This window comes from Salvelinus alpinus, chromosome 6 (genome assembly GCF_045679555.1).
Source record: "Salvelinus alpinus chromosome 6, SLU_Salpinus.1, whole genome shotgun sequence".
NCBI lineage: Eukaryota > Metazoa > Chordata > Actinopteri > Salmoniformes > Salmonidae > Salvelinus > Salvelinus alpinus.
This window is the reverse complement of record NC_092091.1, coordinates 48,101,602-48,119,894: the sequence shown is the minus strand read 5'-3', so window position 1 is coordinate 48,119,894 and position 18,293 is coordinate 48,101,602. Positions and strand designations below refer to the sequence as shown.

Here is an 18,293-nt window from a genome sequence, read left to right as displayed (position 1 = left end):
ACAATTCATCCACAGATAAAAACCTAGCTTGTTTTCTTTAATTAATTTCTCCTCGTAGAGCTTTCAATCACCCACGTGGAAACCAATGAGTAGTAGAAGATAACTCCTCCAGAGTGAGGCCTAGTTAAAAGGCTTGGGCATGGGCCTTAATTCAGGGGTCAATCCCATCCCCTCCACATAGCCGGAGGCCCTGCGGTGATCTGACGTCCACCAGGCAACCCCCACCCCAGGCACAGATCTAGGATAAGCTTACCCTCTCCAAGTTCTACCCTTAACTATTTAGGGGAAACACAAACTGACCTTTGATCAGTGTCTAGAGGCAACTTCATCCAACTCTCCCACAGACCTTTCATAAATCTGCCCTGAAGAGCGACGCTCTGCCGCCCCGCGTCTTAAAAACGTTAATCAGCCTTTCCTCTGATGTGTCTCTCTCTCTCACTCACACACACACACACACACACACACACACACACACACACACACACACACACACACACACACACACACACACACACACACACACACACACACACACACACACACGCACACTCAGCACCGCAGCTAGTTGTCTTACTGGAGACTTGTGGTTACTTAGAGCTGCAGGCCACAATAATAATTTAGAGCCTGACCCAGATTAGGGCCTACTACCATGTTTGGTGTTTAGCCTCTGTCTCTGTGTTATGATGGAGCATCTGGAGTGGCTGCAGCTGAGGTTAGATATTGAAATACACTTTCACTTTTTGGGAGCATGTCTGTTGGTATTCTCTCTACATTCGCAAAGGCTTTTGACCACTGTTTTTTCAGAGTAAACATGATTATACTGACTCAACAAAATGTTTCTCACTGTTGCAGTAAATCACAGAGCAATGCCCGGTAATCTACATCTCAGCTCGGTGTTGTTTTTTTGGGGCCCTGTTGCTTCTGGTGACTAACCCCACAGTGGATTCTTCCTGACTGGGTTAGAGTAACAGGAAGTGGCTTTTACCTTCCCAGTGTGCCTCTGTGAGTCACAACATGGTGTGGGAAGCCCTTTATGCCCTCACACCGCACCACTCTGACTGACTATTTAGTGTCCATTGTAAACAGTTTATTAAACCTAGCTTTTTAGTGTTATTCTCTTGACTGTATGTATCTACAGTACCTGCCAAAAGTTTGGACACCTACTCATTCTAGGGCTTTTCTTTATTTTTACTATTTTCTACATTGTAGAATAATAGTGAAGACATCAAAACTATGAAATAACAGATGGAATCATGTAGTAATTAACAAAAGTGTTAAACAAATCAAAATATATTTTATATTTGAGATTCTTCAAAGTAGCCACCCTTGATTACAGCTTTGCACACTCTTGGCATTCTCTCAACCAGCTTCACCTGGAATGCTTTTCCAAAAGTTCCCACATATGCTGAGCACTTGTTGGCTGCTTTTCCTTCACTCTGCGGTCCAACTCATCTCAAACCATCTCAGTTGGGTTGAGGTTGGGTGATTGTGGAGGCAAGGTCATCTGATGCAGCACTCCATCACTCTCCTTGGTCAAATAGCCTTTACACAGCCTGGAGGTGTGTTGGGTCATTGTCCTGTTGAAAAACAAATGATAGTCCCACTAAGCACAAACCAGATGGGATAGCGTATCGCTGCAGAATGCTGTGGTAGCCATGCTGGTTAAGTGTGCCTTGAATTCTAAATAAATCAGTGTCACCAGCTAAGCACCATCACACCTCCTCCTCCATGCTTCACGGTGGGAACCACACATGCAGAGATCATCCGTTCACCTACTCTGCGTCTCACAAAGACACAGCGGTTGGAACCAAAAATCTCAAATTTGGACTCATCAGACCAAAGGACAGATTTCCACCTGTAATGTCCATTGCTTGTGTTTCTTAGCCCAAGAAATCTCTTCTTCTTATTGGTGTCCTTTAGTAGTGGTTTCTTTGCAGCATTTCGACCATGAAGGCCTGATTCACAGTCTCCTCTGAGCAGTTGATGTTGAGATGTCTGTTACTTGAACTCTGTAGCAGTTATTTGGGCTGCAATCCTCTGCAGCAGAGGTAACTCTGGATCTTATTTTCCTGTGGCGGTCCTAATGAGAGCCAGTTTCATCATAGTGCTTGATGGGTTTTACGACTGCACTTAAAATGTTAAAGTTCTTAACATTTTTACGAATTGACTGACCTTCATGTCTTAAAGTAATGATGGACTGTCATTTCTCTTTGCTTATTTGAGCTGTTCTTGCCATAATATGTACTTAGCCCTATTTGGTAAAAAGACCATCTTCTGTATATCCCCCTACCTTGTCACAATGCAACTGATTTGCTTAAATGCATTAAGGTAAGACATTCCACAAATTAACTTTTAACAAGGCACACCTGTTAATTTAAATGCATTTCAGGTGACTACCTCATAAAGCTCGTTGTGAGAATGCCAAGAGTGTGCAAATCTGTCATCAAGGCAAAGGGTGGCTATTTGAAGAATCTCAAATATAAAATACATTTTTATTTGTTTAACACTTTTTTGGTTACTACATGGTTCCATATGTGTTATTTCATCATTTTGATGTCTTCACTATTAATCTACAATGTAGAAAATAAAAACCCTTGTGTTTGACTGGTACTGTAAGTACACTCCAGTTCATTTTCACGCCATGCAAAAGTTAATTTGTGCGGCTTTTATGGGTGTATATAAATGTGGAATGAACGAGACTATGAACAGGTCTCTTGTCCCATGCAGTGATTTAACAGTGCCATCAAGACTCCTTCCTGGCCCTTGTATTTTAAACAAACTAGTTTGACATTCCTCGCACTGAGATGGCAGTATAATAGATGGATACATAGATGTAACTTTATTGCCCTTTAAGGGAACTGGTTGGTCTTGAACATTTTGAAGGAGAATTTTACAATTTAGGAACATAATCTGTATTTTTGATGTAAATGGCATGTTATAGAATGGTGTAGATATATTTTTTTTTACATTTTCACTGGGTTTTGACAAACTTACCTCTGCAGCGATTGACATCCTGAGCGTCATTCTGGAGTTCCAGGGTGTCCAAAAACATGAACAAAGGCTCCAAAAACACCCAAAGGTCTCAGTATTGTGATGCAGGTCTTTTAGATGCTGTACACATGAAATTGTCATTCCGAACTTTATCCGCAACGTTATCATCCATTTTGTGGAACTCGAGCAACAATTTCCTGTGTGTGCATATTGGCCTGCCTGCGTGTACTTTCTCGTTCCAGCCTGGCTGATCTTTTGAGTAACAATGTAACTAGCTACAGGTAACACCTGAAGACGGAGACACCTGAAACCCCACCTCTTTAAGGAATACCTAGGATAGGATAAAGTAATCCTTCTAACCCCCCCCCCCCTTAAAAGAGTTAGATGCACTATTGTAAAGTGGTTGTTCCACTGGATATCATAAGGTGAATGCACCAATTTGTAAGTCGCTCTGGATAAGAGCGTCTGCTAAATGACTTAAATGTAAATGTAATGAATGTCTTCATGGTGCAATATGCAGAAATCGGTAAAATTCTAATAGCTAGCTTAATTTCAGTTTGAGACAAAACAAGCAATGTATAGAGCAGGGGTTTCCAAGCTAGGGGTCGCCTGATATGAAAATGGGGTTGCAGGAGAATTTCCAAAATCCTGGTTAAAAAAACCTACGAAAATGTATATTATAATATCGTTTGTCTCTCAAATCATTGGAATGTGGTTAACCTTAACCTCAATTTAAATTATTCAAATATAAAAGTTAAAATTCAACCAGAGAAAACCTCACTTGACCTTTGCACTTCAATCATTCCACGGTGAATGGCTAAGCCCGCTACGCTATGAAACCACACACTATTGCAGAGACTTTGATATTACCGGCCGCAATTGATAGGGTGAAAACAATGTGTGGGGAGGCTGACGCACAGAAACTCACATCAATACCTTTTGTCAGATAACACCGTGAAACTAAGAATTGATGCTATATTTAGCAATCAAGAGGAAACTCAAAAACTCCCCACCTTATGTTCTCCAAATGAACGTTAGCTGTGAGGGCTGAGATGCCCATGCATTGACTCTTGCTCGCTACATGTCGGGATGTTCTTCACAAGGACATATTGTTCTGTTCCCAAGCATGAAACTGCACAGGGTATGTTCAGTGTGCTGCGTGGCTATAGGTGCCGAAAAAGAGATGGCCGCCTCGCTTCGCGTTCCTTGGAAAATATGCAGTATTTTGTTTTTTTTATGTGTTATTTCTTACATCGGTACCCCAGGTAATCTTAGGTTTCATTACATACAGTCGGGAGGAACTACTGAATATACGATTAACGTCAACTCATCATCGTTCCTACCAGGAATATGACTTTCCCGAAACGGATCCAGTGCTTTGCCTTCCACCCAATACAATGGATCTGATCCCAGCCGGCGACCCTGTGCGACGCCGTAAAAGGGGCAAACGAGGCGGTCTCCTGGTCAGGCTTCGGAGACGGGCACATCGCGCTCCACTCCCTAGCATACTACTCGCCAATGTCCAGTCTCTTGACAATAAGGTTGATGAAATCCGAGCACGGGTAGCATTCCAGAGAGACATCAGGGATTGCAACGTGCTCTGCTTCACGGAAACATGGCTAACTCAAGAGACGCTAACGGAGTCGGTGCAGCCAGCTGGTTTCTTCATGCATCGCGCCGACAGAAACAAACATCTTTCTGGTAAGAAGAGGGGCGGGGGGGTATGCCTTATGATTAACGAGACGTGGTGTGATCATCATAACAACACACAGGAACTCAAGTCATTCTGTTCACCTGATCTAGAACTCCTCACAATCAAATGTCGACCGCATTATCTACCAAGGGAATTCTCTTCAATCATAATCACAGCCGTATATATTCCCCCCCAAGCAGACACATCGATGGCCCTGAACGAACTTTATCTGACTCTTTGTAAACTGGAAACCACACACCCTGAGGCTGCATTCATCGTAGCTGGGGATTTTAACAAGGCTAATCTAAAAACAAAACTCCCTAAATTCTATCAGCATATCGATTGTGCTACCAGGGCTGGAAAAACCCTAGATCATTGTTATACTAATTTCCGCGACGCATATAAGGCCCTCCCCCGCCCCCCTTTCGGAAAAGCTGACCACGACTCCATTTTGTTGATTCCAGCCTACAAACAGAAACTAAAACAACAAGCTCCCGCGCTCAGGTCTGTTCAACGCTGGTCCGACCAATCTGAATCCACGCTTCAAGACTGCTTCGATCACGCGGATTGGAATATGTTCCGCATTGCGTCCAACAACAATATTGACGAATATGCTGATTCGGTGAGCGAGTTCATTAGGAAGTGCATTGACGATGTCGTACCCAGAGCAACGATTAAAACATTCCCAAACCAGAAACCGTGGATTGACGGCAGCATTCGCGTGAAACTGAAAGCGCGAACCACTGCTTTTAACCAGGGCAAGGTGACCGGAAGCATGACCGAATACAAACAGTGTAGCTATTCTCTCCGCAAGGCAATCAAACAGGCTAAGTCCCAGTACAGAGACAAAATCGAGTCGCAATTCAACAGCTCAGACACAAGAGGTATGTGGCAGGGTCTACAGTCAATCACGGATTACAAAAAGAAAACCAGCCCCGTCGCGGACCAGGATGTCTTGCTCCCAGACAGGCTAAACAACTTTTTTGCCCGCTTTGAGGACAATACAGTGCCACTGACACGGCCCCCTACCAAAACCTGCGGGCTCTCCTTCACTGCAGCCGAGGTGAGTAAAACATTTAAACGTGTTAACCCTCGCAAGGCTGCAGGCCCAGACGGCATTCCCAGCCGCGTCCTCAGAGCATGCGCAGACCAGCTGGCTGGTGTGTTTACGGACATATTCAATCAATCCTTATCCCAGTCTGCTGTTCCCACATGCTTCAAGAGGGCCACCATTGTTCCTGTTCCCAAGAAAGCTAAGGTAACTGAGCTAAACGACTACCGCCCCGTAGCACTCACTTCCGTCATCATGAAGTGCTTTGAGAGACTAGTCAAGGACCATATCACCTCCACCCTACCGGACACCCTAGACCCACTCCAATTTGCTTACCGACCCAATAGGTCCACAGACGACGCAATCGCAACCACACTGCACACTGCCCTAACCCATCTGGACAAGAGGAATACCCATGTGAGAATGCTGTTCATCGATTACAGCTCAGCATTTAACACCATAGTACCCTCCAAACTCGTCATCAAGCTCGAGACCCTGGGTCTCGACCCCGCCCTGTGCAACTGGGTCCTGGACTTCCTGACGGGCCGCCCCCAGGTGGTGAGGGTAGGTAACAACATCTCCACCCCGCTGATCCTCAACACTGGGGCCCCACAAGGGTGCGTTCTGAGCCCTCTCCTGTACTCCCTGTTCACCCACGACTGCGTGGCCATGCACGCCTCCAACTCAATCATCAAGTTTGCGGATGACACTACAGTGGTAGGCTTGATTACCAACAACGACGAGACGGCCTACAGGGAGGAGGTGAGGGCCCTCGGAGTGTGGTGTCAGGAAAATAACCTCACACTCAACGTCAACAAAACAAAGGAGATGATTGTGGACTTCAGGAAACAGCAGAGGGAGCACCCCCCTATCCACATCGACGGGTCAGTAGTGGAGAAGGTGGAAAGTTTTAAGTTCCTCGGCGTACACATCACGGACAAACTGAATTGGTCCACCCACACAGACAGCGTCGTGAAGAAGGCGCAGCAGCGCCTCTTCAACCTCAGGAGGCTGAAGAAATTCGGCTTGTCACCAAAAGCACTCACAAACTTCTACAGATGCACAATCGAGAGCATCCTGTCGGGCTGTATCACCGCCTGGTACGGCAACTGCTCCGCCCACAACCGTAAGGCTCTCCAGAGGGTAGTGAGGTCTGCAGAACGCATCACCGGGGGCAAACTACCTGCCCTCCAGGACACCTACACCACCCGATGTCACAGGAAGGCCATAAAGATCATCAAGGACAACAACCACCCAAGCCACTGCCTGTTCACCCCGCTATCATCCAGAAGGCGAGGTCAGTACAGGTGCATCAAAGCAGGGACCGAGAGACTGAAAAACAGCTTCTATCTCAAGGCCATCAGACTGTTAAACAGCCACCACTAACATTTAGCGGCCGCTGCCAACATACTGACTCAACTCCAGCCACTTTAAAAATGGGAATTGATGGAAATTATGTAAAAATGTACCACTAGCCACTTTAAACAATGCCACTTAATATAATGTTTACATACCCTACATTACCCATCTCATATGTATATACTGTACTCTATATCATCTACTGCATCTTGCCATCTTTATGTAATACATGTACCACTAGCCACTTTAAACTATGCCACTTTATGTTTACATACCCTACAGTACTCATCTCATATGTATATACCGTACTCTATACCATCTACTGCATCTTGCCGTTCTGTACCACCACTCATTCATATATCTTTATGTACATATTCTTTATCCCTTTACACTTGTGTGTGTGTATAAGGTAGTAGTTGTGGAATTGTTAGGTTAGATTACTTGTTGGTTATTACTGCATTGTCGGAACTAGAAGCACAAGCATTTCGCTACACTCGCATTAACATCTGCTAACCATGTGTATGTGACTAATAAAATTTGATTTGATTTGATTTATATTAACAAAAAAAAGATTCCATGGGATCGAATGGTTGGCTTTTGCACACATGGGGCTCAATCTCTCACGGAATGGCAGGCAGGCAACTGCACTCTTGTTATGAATGTGTCTCCCTCTGCCATATGGACACATTGTATAATACACCCACTGAGCTATAATGAATACACTGACGGCAACTGGTGGCAAAAGAGCTGAGCGCGGAACTCCGAGTTATGCAGCAGGTAACTTCGATTGTAAACTACATCATGCACGCCTGTTCGCAAAACCATATGGCGATATGGGATAAGAGCATGAAAATGTTATTTCACACCGAGGCTTGGTGGTTGTCGAAGAGGAGTGTTGGCAAGATTTTTTTAATTGAGAGAGGAACTGTTATCATTCGCAACTAAACAAAAATATAAAAGCAACATGCAACAATTTCAAAGACTTTACTGAGTTACAGTTCATATAAGGAAATCAGTCAATTGAAATAAATTCATTAGGCTCTAATCTATGGATATGAAATGACTGGGAATACAGATATGAATCTGTTGATCATATATATACAGTGGGGAGAACAAGTATTTGATACACTGACAATTTTGCAGGTTTTCCTACTTACAAAGCATGTAGAGGTCTGTAATTTTTATCATAGGTACACTTCAACTGTGAGAGAAGGAATCTAAAACAAAAATCCAGAAAATCACATTGTATGATTTTTAAGTAATTAATTTGCATTTTATTGCATGACATAAGTATTTGATACATCAGAAAAGCAGAACTGAATATTTGGTACAGAAACCTTAGTTTGCAATTACAGAGATCATACGTTTCCTGTAGTTCTTGACCAGGTTTGCACACACTGCAGCAGGGATTTTGGCCCACTCCTCCATACAGACCTCCAGATCCTTCAGGTTTCGGGGCTGTCGCTGGGCAATACGGACTTTCGGCTCCCTCCAAAGATTTTCTATTGGGTTCAGGTCTGGAGACTGGCTAGGCCACTCCAGGACCTTGAGATGCTTCTTACGGAGCCACTCCTTAGTTGCCCTGGCTGTGTGTTTCGGGTCGTTGTCATGCTGGAAGACCCAGCCACGACCCATCTTCAATGCTCTTACTGAGGGAAGGAGGTTGTTGGTCAAGATCTCGCGATACATGGCCCCATCCATCCTCCCCTCAATACAGGGCAGTCGTCCTGTCCCCTTTGCAGAAAAGCATCCCCAAAGAATGATGTTTCCACCTCCATGCTTCACGGTTGGGATGGTGTTCTTGGGGTTGTACTCATCCTTCTATTCCTCCAAACACGGCGAGTGGAGTTTAGAGCAAAAAGCTCTATTTTTGTCTCATCAGACCACATGACCTTCTCCCATTCCTCCTCTGGATCATCCAGATGGTCATTGGCAAACTTCAGACGGGCCTGGACATGCGCTGGCTTGAGCAGGGGGGCCTTGCGTGCGCTGCAGGATTTTAATCCATGACGGCGTAGTGTGTTTACTAATGGTTTTCTTTGAGACTGTGGTCCCAGCTCTCTTCAGGTCATTGACCAGGTCCTGCCGTGTAGTTCTGGGCTGATCCCTCACATTCCTCCATGTGCTCGCCAAAGTGACCTAGGTTGTTGCCCTCCTACGGCCTCCTCCACGTCTCCTGATGTACTGGCCTGTCTCCTGGTAGCGCCTCCATGCTCTGGACACTACGCTGACAGACATAGCAAACCTTCTTGCCACAGCTCGCATTGATGTGCCATCCTGGATGAGCTGCACTACCTGAGCCACTTGTGTGGGTTGTAGACTCCGTCTCATGCTACCACTAGAGTGAGAGCACCGCCATCATTCAAAAGTGACCAAAACATCAGCCAGGAAGCATAGGAACTGAGAAGTGGTCTGTGGTCACCACCTGCAGAATCACTCCTTTATTGGGGGTGTCTTGCTAATTGCCTATAATTTCCACCTTTTGTCTATTCCATTTGCACAACAGCATGTGAAATTTATTGTCAATCAGTGTTGCTTCCTAAGTGGACAGTTTGATTTCACAGAAGTGTGATTGACTTGGAGTTACATTGTGTTGTTTAAGTGTTCCCTTTATTTTTTTGAGCAGTGTATATATATATATACACACACACACACTACCGTTCAAAAGTTTGTGGTCACTTAGAAATGTCCTTGTTTTTGAAAGAAAAGCAAATTTTTTTGTCCATGAAAAGAACATAAAATTGATCAGAAATACAGTGTAGACATTGTTAATGTTGTAAATGACAATTGTAGCTGGAAACGCCAGATTTTTTATGGAATATTAACGTACGGAGGCCCATTATCAGCAACCATCACTCCTGTGTTCCAATGGCACGTTGTTAGCTAATCCAAGTTTATCATTTTAAAAGGCTAATTGATCAGTAGAAAACCCTTTTTAAGACAAAAGTCTAGCAATGATGCAAAAAACATTACACCAGAAACATGTTCTTATCAACGTACCGTACACTATATATACAAAAGTATCTGAACGCTACAGCATACGAAGACATTCTAGACGATTCTGTGCTTCCAACTTTGTGGCAACAGTTTGAGGAAGGCCCTTACCTGTTTCAGCATGACAATGTCCCCATGCACAAAGCGAGGTCCGTACAGAAATGGTTTGTCGAGATCTGTGTGGAAGAACTTGACTGGTCTGCACAGAGACCTGACCTCAACCCCACCGAACACCTTTGGGATGAATTGGAACGCCGACTGCGAACCAGGCCTAATCGCCAAACATCAGTGCCCGACTTCACTAATGCTCTTGTGGCTGAATGCTGCGGGAACTTACTGCCAATGTTCCAACATCTGGTGGAAAGCATTCCCAGAAGAGTGGAGGCTATTATAGCAGCAAAAGGGAGACCAACTCCATATGTTCGATGAGCAGGTGTCCACATACTTCTGATCATGTAGTGAATTACACTTGTATTAGGGCAGGTCTGTAGAAACTGATTTAAAGGCTGTTGTACTCTCTCTCTATCATGGCATTCCAACAGAAACTTGCAGACTCTTGCTAGTCTTGTGTAATCCCTGATGATAAAATGATCAGTGATAGTTATAATGAGCCACTGAGCTGCGGTAACGAACCACCTGTTAGGCCTGCTGCTGCTTATGTGGTCCTATGGAAGAATGCAGCGGGGCAGGAATATCATGTACAGTAGCTTAGCTACCGTCAGGCTAGCCGTGGGTGTAGGGCTGGGATATGCCAGTGAGCTCACAATACAATATTATCACGGTGCCGATACAATATGTATTGAGATTCTCACGATTCTATATGCATTGCAATTCGATATTGCGATTCGGTGTTCCAAACCATATTGCTCTGCTGCAGAGGGACAAGAGTGCCGCGAGAAAATTAATTTGATCAGTCATGGAATTTAAAAGTGCTGAAAACATGTAGGTTCACCATTTAAAAAGAAGATTGATAACAAGCTAGAGATGGAGAAATACGAGGTTTGGTGCAGGTACAACTGACTAGCACCAGCTAATGTTTTTTGTTTATTTTGAGAATCCATACTTGGAGTCATAGAATCGATATGATATCGTCAAATGATATTGCTATATTCTGTGTCTATTTGTTTTTCCCCCCAATCACTATGTGGATGTGGGACAGAGATGAGGAAAGGGAGACGAGTAAGGGAAGGAATTGAAGACTGTTACCCTGGAAACAATCTCTGACATGTAGTAACTCTGTTTTGTTTTTTCTCCTGTCTAACCTGATGTTCGCTTCTCTTTCTCTCTCTGTCTCTCTGTAGTCACGTGGAGAAGATCACTACTTGGCATGACCCTCGTAAGACCATGACGGCCGCCATGAATCAGATGAGCCTCCACGCTCCCCCACCCTCCGCCACCCCACAGCAACGCAACATGGCCCTGTCCCAGCCCAACCTCGGTTAGTGTCACACACACACACACACACACACACACACACACACACACACACACACACACACACACACACACACACACACACACACACACACAGCCTAGGGTTGAATACTTTCCTGGTATTTTACAAATGTTCCACTCTGAGAATAAATCACTTTTCTCCCGGGTAACCTGGTATTTCCCACCAAAACTGAAAGTTTAATTCTAAAACAAATGCAAATGTCTGGATTTTATTAGAGCTTTGATCAGAGCTTTGATCGGCATGAAAATTCAAGGCTGATGCTACCTAAAGCCAGATGAGCCCTACATAAAGCCCAAATGATTGTGCCGTTATTCAATAGGCGTACTTCTGATAGGCTATAGGCCACCGCACATTACGCACAACAGAATAACATAAAAGCTCATCGATGTTTGCTCTCTTAGGTAAATAAATAAAACAGACTCCAGTAATCTTTTTGGATGTGGACTTTTATTGTATTATACTGTATTATATGGACTGGAATTACACACCTCATTCAAACCATGAAGCTGGGAGAGAACATGCAATGCTGGTGCAGGACATGCGGCCTACAAAGTTACAATTATAGGCTAGTGAATTAGTTTCATTCTGAAATATAATAGGCCTATTTAAAAAACGTGATAATTAGTAGGCTGACACATTAGCCCACCTTTCACAATATTTCCCCTAATGTTGTGCGACGTGTGTATTACCTTCATTCCTTCCTCGCGCTCAACAGGTAAATTTATATTATATTTGTTTTGTTGTACTTATCTTCATTGTAATGACATGCTTGAATAATATAGGATTAAAATAAGATGCAGACGGCTTATGGGTCTGAATAAATAACTGCTATAGCAGCCAAACTTAACTGGCAGACTGTGGTCTGGGTCCGAACCCAGAGAAGGGTCAATCCGGACCAGACAACATCGCATTTTGTTATATAAATGTCAATCAATTATATTTAGACGGCTTTAGAAAAATCAACTGGGCGCAGCTGCCTCTCAGCAACCTCTTTCTCGCGCTCTCTCGAAGCAACGCCCACCCCACCTCTACAATCGCGTGGTTATATGCAAATACAAGAGGCCGCTTACCCAATCACATCAATCCAAATATCCTCTGCGGGACAAGCAGGCAGAAATAAAGTGCGGTTCAACTGTTAATATCACACACAGAAGAAGCTTAGTTACCAGTATCTTTGTTAATATGGCTTGTTAAAAAAATGTTTACTCTGAAAACCGTATATTCAAAGACGAGTGGGCGGAAATGTATTTATTCATTCTCCCTGCAACTAGCACAAAGCCAATGTCCCTGATATGCAGCGAGTCCATAACTCTCCTGAAAAGTGCCAATGTTAAGCGCCATTATGACATCAGGCATGGTATCCATTAAGCTATTCTAGTCTTGCTTTCTTTTCCTGGGATCCCACAAGAGCTAAGGGAGAGTGGCCAGCGGAGAGCATGTGCGTATTGCTTAAGAGTGAAGACCGAGACTATAAGTTCGAAGCTTATGCATATTAAACCTTACGAGTCGATTGAAACACCTGAGCGTCAATCTAACATAATAAAAAATTCCCCATCAATATCCGCCTGTTTAAGCTAGATATGTTTTTGTTTTTTGTATGGACTGTGTCTCAATCAACCGCAGTCGCCTATGTCAGCCTTCCGCATCTGCAGTGGAAAGTGGCAGAGCTACAGCACTGTTTGTTAGATCATTCCGAAAACAAATATGATCACTCTATGGAAGGATAAGACTCTCATGAACACGATGGTGATCTCCGTTTTGCTCTAGGACCCCCACAAGCTCCACGGGACTCGTCTGAAGCCGGTACCGTCGATGTGCCAACTTCTGTCTGTAATGCCTGAGCCGTTTGGGCTACGAACTCTCACAAACACGATCGTTTTGCTCTACGATACCCCCCCCCCTTCCTGAATAAAATAAAACATCAGCCAGGAAGCATAGGAACTGAGAAGTGGTCTGTGGTCACCACCTGCAGAATCACTCCTTTATTGGGGGTGTCTTGCTAATTGCCTATAATCTCCACCTTTTGTCTATTCCATTTGCACAACAGCATGTGAAATTTATTGTCAATCAGTGTTGCTTCCTAAGTGGACAGTTTGATTTCACAGAAGTGTGATTGACTTGGAGTTACATTGTGTTGTTTAAGTGTTCCCTTTATTTTTTTGAGTAGTGTATTATGGATCCCCATTAGCTGCTCCAAGGTCCGGCAGAATTAAGGCAGTTATACAATTTAAAAACATCACAATACATTCATTACAGAATACACAATAAGTGTGTGCCCTCAGGCTCATACTCCACTACCACATATCTACAACACAAAATCCATGTGTACTTGTGTGTAAAGTGCGTATGACCCCCGGAAGCCAGATGGAGATTAAATTAGACGCGCATTCAGATATATTGGTTATAATATTACTGTAGCATACAGTAGGCTATGCTGCAGCAAATATACCAGTCACAAGAAAAAAAAGTTATCAGCTGATGAAGTGATACATGCATTGTGAACTGCGCTCCATATGAGATGCGCTGTCTGTCCCCACCCTGAACGTTGGCTTGATCATGCACATAGCAGAACAGATAAGACAGATTTAGACGTTGCATGTAATTTAACAGTTCCATTTCACATCATGCTGTTCATATAATTAATTTATAATAATTTACTGGTTTCTCGCAGTTATTTATCCCGGGAAACGGTAGTGAGTTTGGGCAGGATATCTCTGTAAATCTCGGTAACCCGATTCACGCTATTAAACCCTAACACACGCAACTGTGCCAACCACCGTGAGCTAGTAGCTTACCAAAACACACTAATATCCCACTTCTCCTGACGCCTATGTGCTTACATATCCGCCACAGACACTGACCATTATCACTCTGACCAATGACGTCTTTCACCCTGGGGACTACCACAATAACATGTGCAGTCCCTTTCCACAATAACGCCAAAGAATGTGTGTGAACCAACCAAAAGCCAGGATCTGTGTTGCCTGAGAGAGACATGTTATTGTGTTGAAGGTGAGATAAGGAAGCCCTCCCCACCCTCTTATGCTCCACTTAGTCTGACAGAGCCTGACAGCTCCTTCATAACACAGATTGGCATTGACTGGTTAATCTCATTCACGTTAGCATTAACCTAGCTCGCACCTATAATAGACCTAGCTAACCCATATCACAGCCACCTGGCTCTGCGTGCAGAACATCACCACTGCCTCGTTCAGTTCCACTGCCTCGTTCAGCGCTTTGTTATGTCATTTTAGTCGATGACATGAAAAAAAGGTGTCTGCAGTTGGAGAGGGATGGGCTGAGTGTGCAGTGGAGGGGTAAACTAAAGAAAGAGAGAGAGCCAAACAAGTGGAAAATTTAAAGGGAGACCTAGGAAATTTAGGACAGACAGAAATGGAGAGGGATCGCGTGTGTGTGTGTGGCCCAGTGTGTGAGTGTATGAATGGAGTCGCTCAACCTGAGTAGTTGTATATACACCGCCCTGCTCGACTTGTTCAAACGTCACTGGGATGTTTTTCTCCTCCCTACTCTCTACCACTGCTCTATTGGAGTGATGTGTCACACACACACACACACACACACACACACACACACACACACACACACACACACACACACACACACACACACACACACACACACACAAACTCTCTAAAACCTATGACTTTAAAATAACTCTGATGGCTGTTCCTAAAGCACATCAGGACTAATCCTGACTGGAGCCTGTGGGCCTAATTCAAACTTCTGTGCAAATCTTCCATGGAAAGTTTTCATAAGTTAAATTTTGACAAATGTTTATCTCAAAACTGGATTTGATCATCACCCCCCCCTCTTGCTGGAACAATGCTTGCGGACACCCCAGTCTTTGTTGAAGGGGAATTGTCTTTGTTGTCCTGGTGGCTGTTTTCTACCCCTTTTTGTTTTCTTCTGTTCTCTCCTCTCAGATGGACATGTTAGCACACTCTGCTATAGGGTTTTAACAGACAACACACAGGTCTATGGTTGCCAGTTAGAGGTCTTGATCCCGTACTGTAGATGCTGTCTACTCTCGGAGGAGTGCTGTGATTCTTGTACGGGTATCTAGAGTGATCATCACCAATCCTGGTTCTGGAGAGGTGATGGTGTGCAGGGTTTTGTTTCAGACCAGCACTAAAACACCTGATTCTAAGAAACGAATAGAAATATACTGTAGCTACCTGGTATCTCTCCACTACTACGTTGGTGATCATGACCACTGTCTCTGTAGTTCTAGAATAGATTCAGTGGAATTTCACCTCCCACTCATCCCTTGACACTATCTCCCATGGCAACTCAGCTGTTTTCAGATTTAGCTCTAGTCATGACTAGGCTCATCTCCACTGTTAGCCATGTTGACTCATCATGAAACTTGTGAGAAAGCCCTCTGCTCCTCTCCATTCCACTTCAACTCCTTGACTGTATTCTTAGTCAAATCACCCGATGAAACAAAAGGTGAGTGACTGAGGAAGAAACATTGAAAATGTGTCAAACTGTAATTAGTTAGATTACTGTTCACCAGTATGTTTCTGCTCCAAATAATTAAAATCCCCCAAAAGCTTTATTGTCCAATCAAATGAACATACTGTAAGATATGAAATTTGGATACAAGAAACCTGCATCAGTCAGGCTTGGTAAAGGTGAAGTACTCTGGCTGATGTGGTGTTGCTGCTGCTTGTGAACAGGAGAGCTACCTGATGGCTGGGAGCAGGCTGAAAACCCTAGTGGAGAAACCTACTTCATTGACCACAAAACACACAGAACGTCTTGGCTCGACCCGCGCGTGGATGCTCGCCTCAGTAAGTACCCTCTGGACTGCAAGTGGAGCGCAAATCCCCCAAATCGCTACCTTTTTCAACTTGCTCAAACCTCAAACCCAACCAACCAATCAACCCCCTTCATCCCCAATATTACTAGCATTAAACTAATCAAACCATGCCCCTTGATCTCTCATACCTGACCATTGACCCCTTGCCCCCTGTTGCTTCCTGGGACCGAGCTTTGCCTGTGAGAAGCTAGAAGCTAGAGGAATGCTTTGCTTGGACAAGAGTTAGCTAAATCTTCCTGAGAAACCCAATCACATGCTTATCTGGATACCAAGTCTGATTCCAATAGCCAATGACAGTGCCAAGTCTGATTTATGAAAGCCAATAAAAATGATTGCCTCTCCCTCCCACCAGTGACCAATGGTTCTCCTGCTTTCTACATGTGATTGTGTCACTTCCTGTCCTGACAGTGCTCTCCTATCCCTGCATGATGATTGATTGATTTTGTGTGTGTATTTGACGTATGCATTTGTGTGCTTGTATTTCAACTAAAGTCTGTTTAGTCTCAGTGTTTAAGTTAGTGATGTGAGTGAAATAGTGGAAGATGTGTTTATGCATGGACGAGGTGTGTGTATGATTTGGCGTGTCGATGAGGTGTGTGTCTGGGGGAGCAACAGGAGAGTACCCAGGAGCTCTGTGCGCTGGATAACCTCCGCACCATCAGGTCCCTAGATGGATGTTGTCAGGTCCCTAGATGGATGTTGTCAGGTCCCTAGATGGATGTTGTCAGGTCCCTAGATGGATGTTGTCAGGTCCCTAGATGGATGTTGTCAGGTCCCTAGATGGATGTTGTCAGGTCCCTAGATGGATGTTGTCAGGTCCCTAGATGGATGTTGTCAGATCCCTAGATGGATGTTGTCAGATCCCTAGATGGATGTTGTCAGATCCCTAGATGGATGAGGTAAGACCAACGAGGCAAAACAGAAGCTTTCTTTGACAGAGGACAGTTGATTGGTGTCAGATTTTAAAATGGGAATTGTTTCCTGCCTGGAGTATGGACTGGTTTACACATCCAGGAGAGGAACATATCAACACTAAATTGCTCTGTTAAAAATTCCTCTGAAGAATGTGGAAAACATTAACTTATAGTCCGCTTTATCTTTAGTTGGCACTGACCTTAAAATAATGCATTTACATTTTAGTCTTAGTCTTTCATTCCCCAGCCAACCGCCCAAACGGGTCCTGTTGCACAAGAGGCTGTCCTCAAAGACTGGCTGTGTGTGAGTGCTGCCGGCCTGCCTGATCCCCGACCACACACACTCGCGTGCAAGCATGCACATACAAACACACGCAAACACACACACAAAACTCGGTCCTTACAAGTGTCACTTCCACATATCCTTTTATATGATATTAAATCACTCTGCTGTCTCTTATCAAATGTAACACACCCACGAACGCACGCACACACAGGAGATGGTGGAGGTTTTAATGAGTTTCTGTTTTTCCACGTGTTAGCTGACGCTGTTTCTGGGAAGTAAACTAAACAAGGTCTTTGTTGGCAGAGCAGCGCCACTCGGTACCTACCGCCCCCCCCCCCCCCCCCCCACCCGTTTCTCAGCCTCCCTCTCTTCCTTATTGTTTTTCTCAATGCCCTTACCTCCTCCCTTTTACTTTGACCCCAACTTCTCTGCTACTCCTTTCTCTCTCAATCGCTCTCTGTCTCTATTTCTCTCCTGATGTTGTGACAGAGTTGTGAGGGGTTGTAGTGTGCTGGCTCGTCTTGTTGCTCTAGTCTATCGGAGAGGTTAGAGAGGGGGAGGTGAGGGGAGAGAGGTGGGGAAGCGCGAGGGAGATCATGGGAGAAGAGGAGGGTAAAACAGGAGGGAGTAGGAGAGCGTTATTTTACTTGTGACTGAGGCTGTGTGGAGCTGTGCAAAGCCTGCAGTCTGTTTTCTGCAGCCCCAA

At 44.4% G+C, this 18,293-nt stretch overlaps 1 protein-coding gene across 4 annotated transcripts in view; it reads left to right on the top strand.

Annotated features, from left to right (window-relative positions):
* Positions 1 to 18,293, top strand: part of LOC139577578 (WW domain-containing transcription regulator protein 1-like) — an 85,026-nt gene that overhangs the window by 57,972 nt on the left and 8,761 nt on the right. For 2 of the 4 annotated variants that reach the window (XM_071404690.1, XM_071404688.1), the window contains exons 2-3: positions 11,390 to 11,526; positions 16,245 to 16,358. In XM_071404690.1, coding sequence (XP_071260791.1) covers positions 11,390 to 11,526; positions 16,245 to 16,358 — 251 coding nt within the window. The remainder of the gene's footprint in view (positions 1 to 11,389; positions 11,527 to 16,244; positions 16,359 to 18,293) is intronic. The other 2 variants (XM_071404691.1, XM_071404692.1) reach the window with 1 other exon arrangement.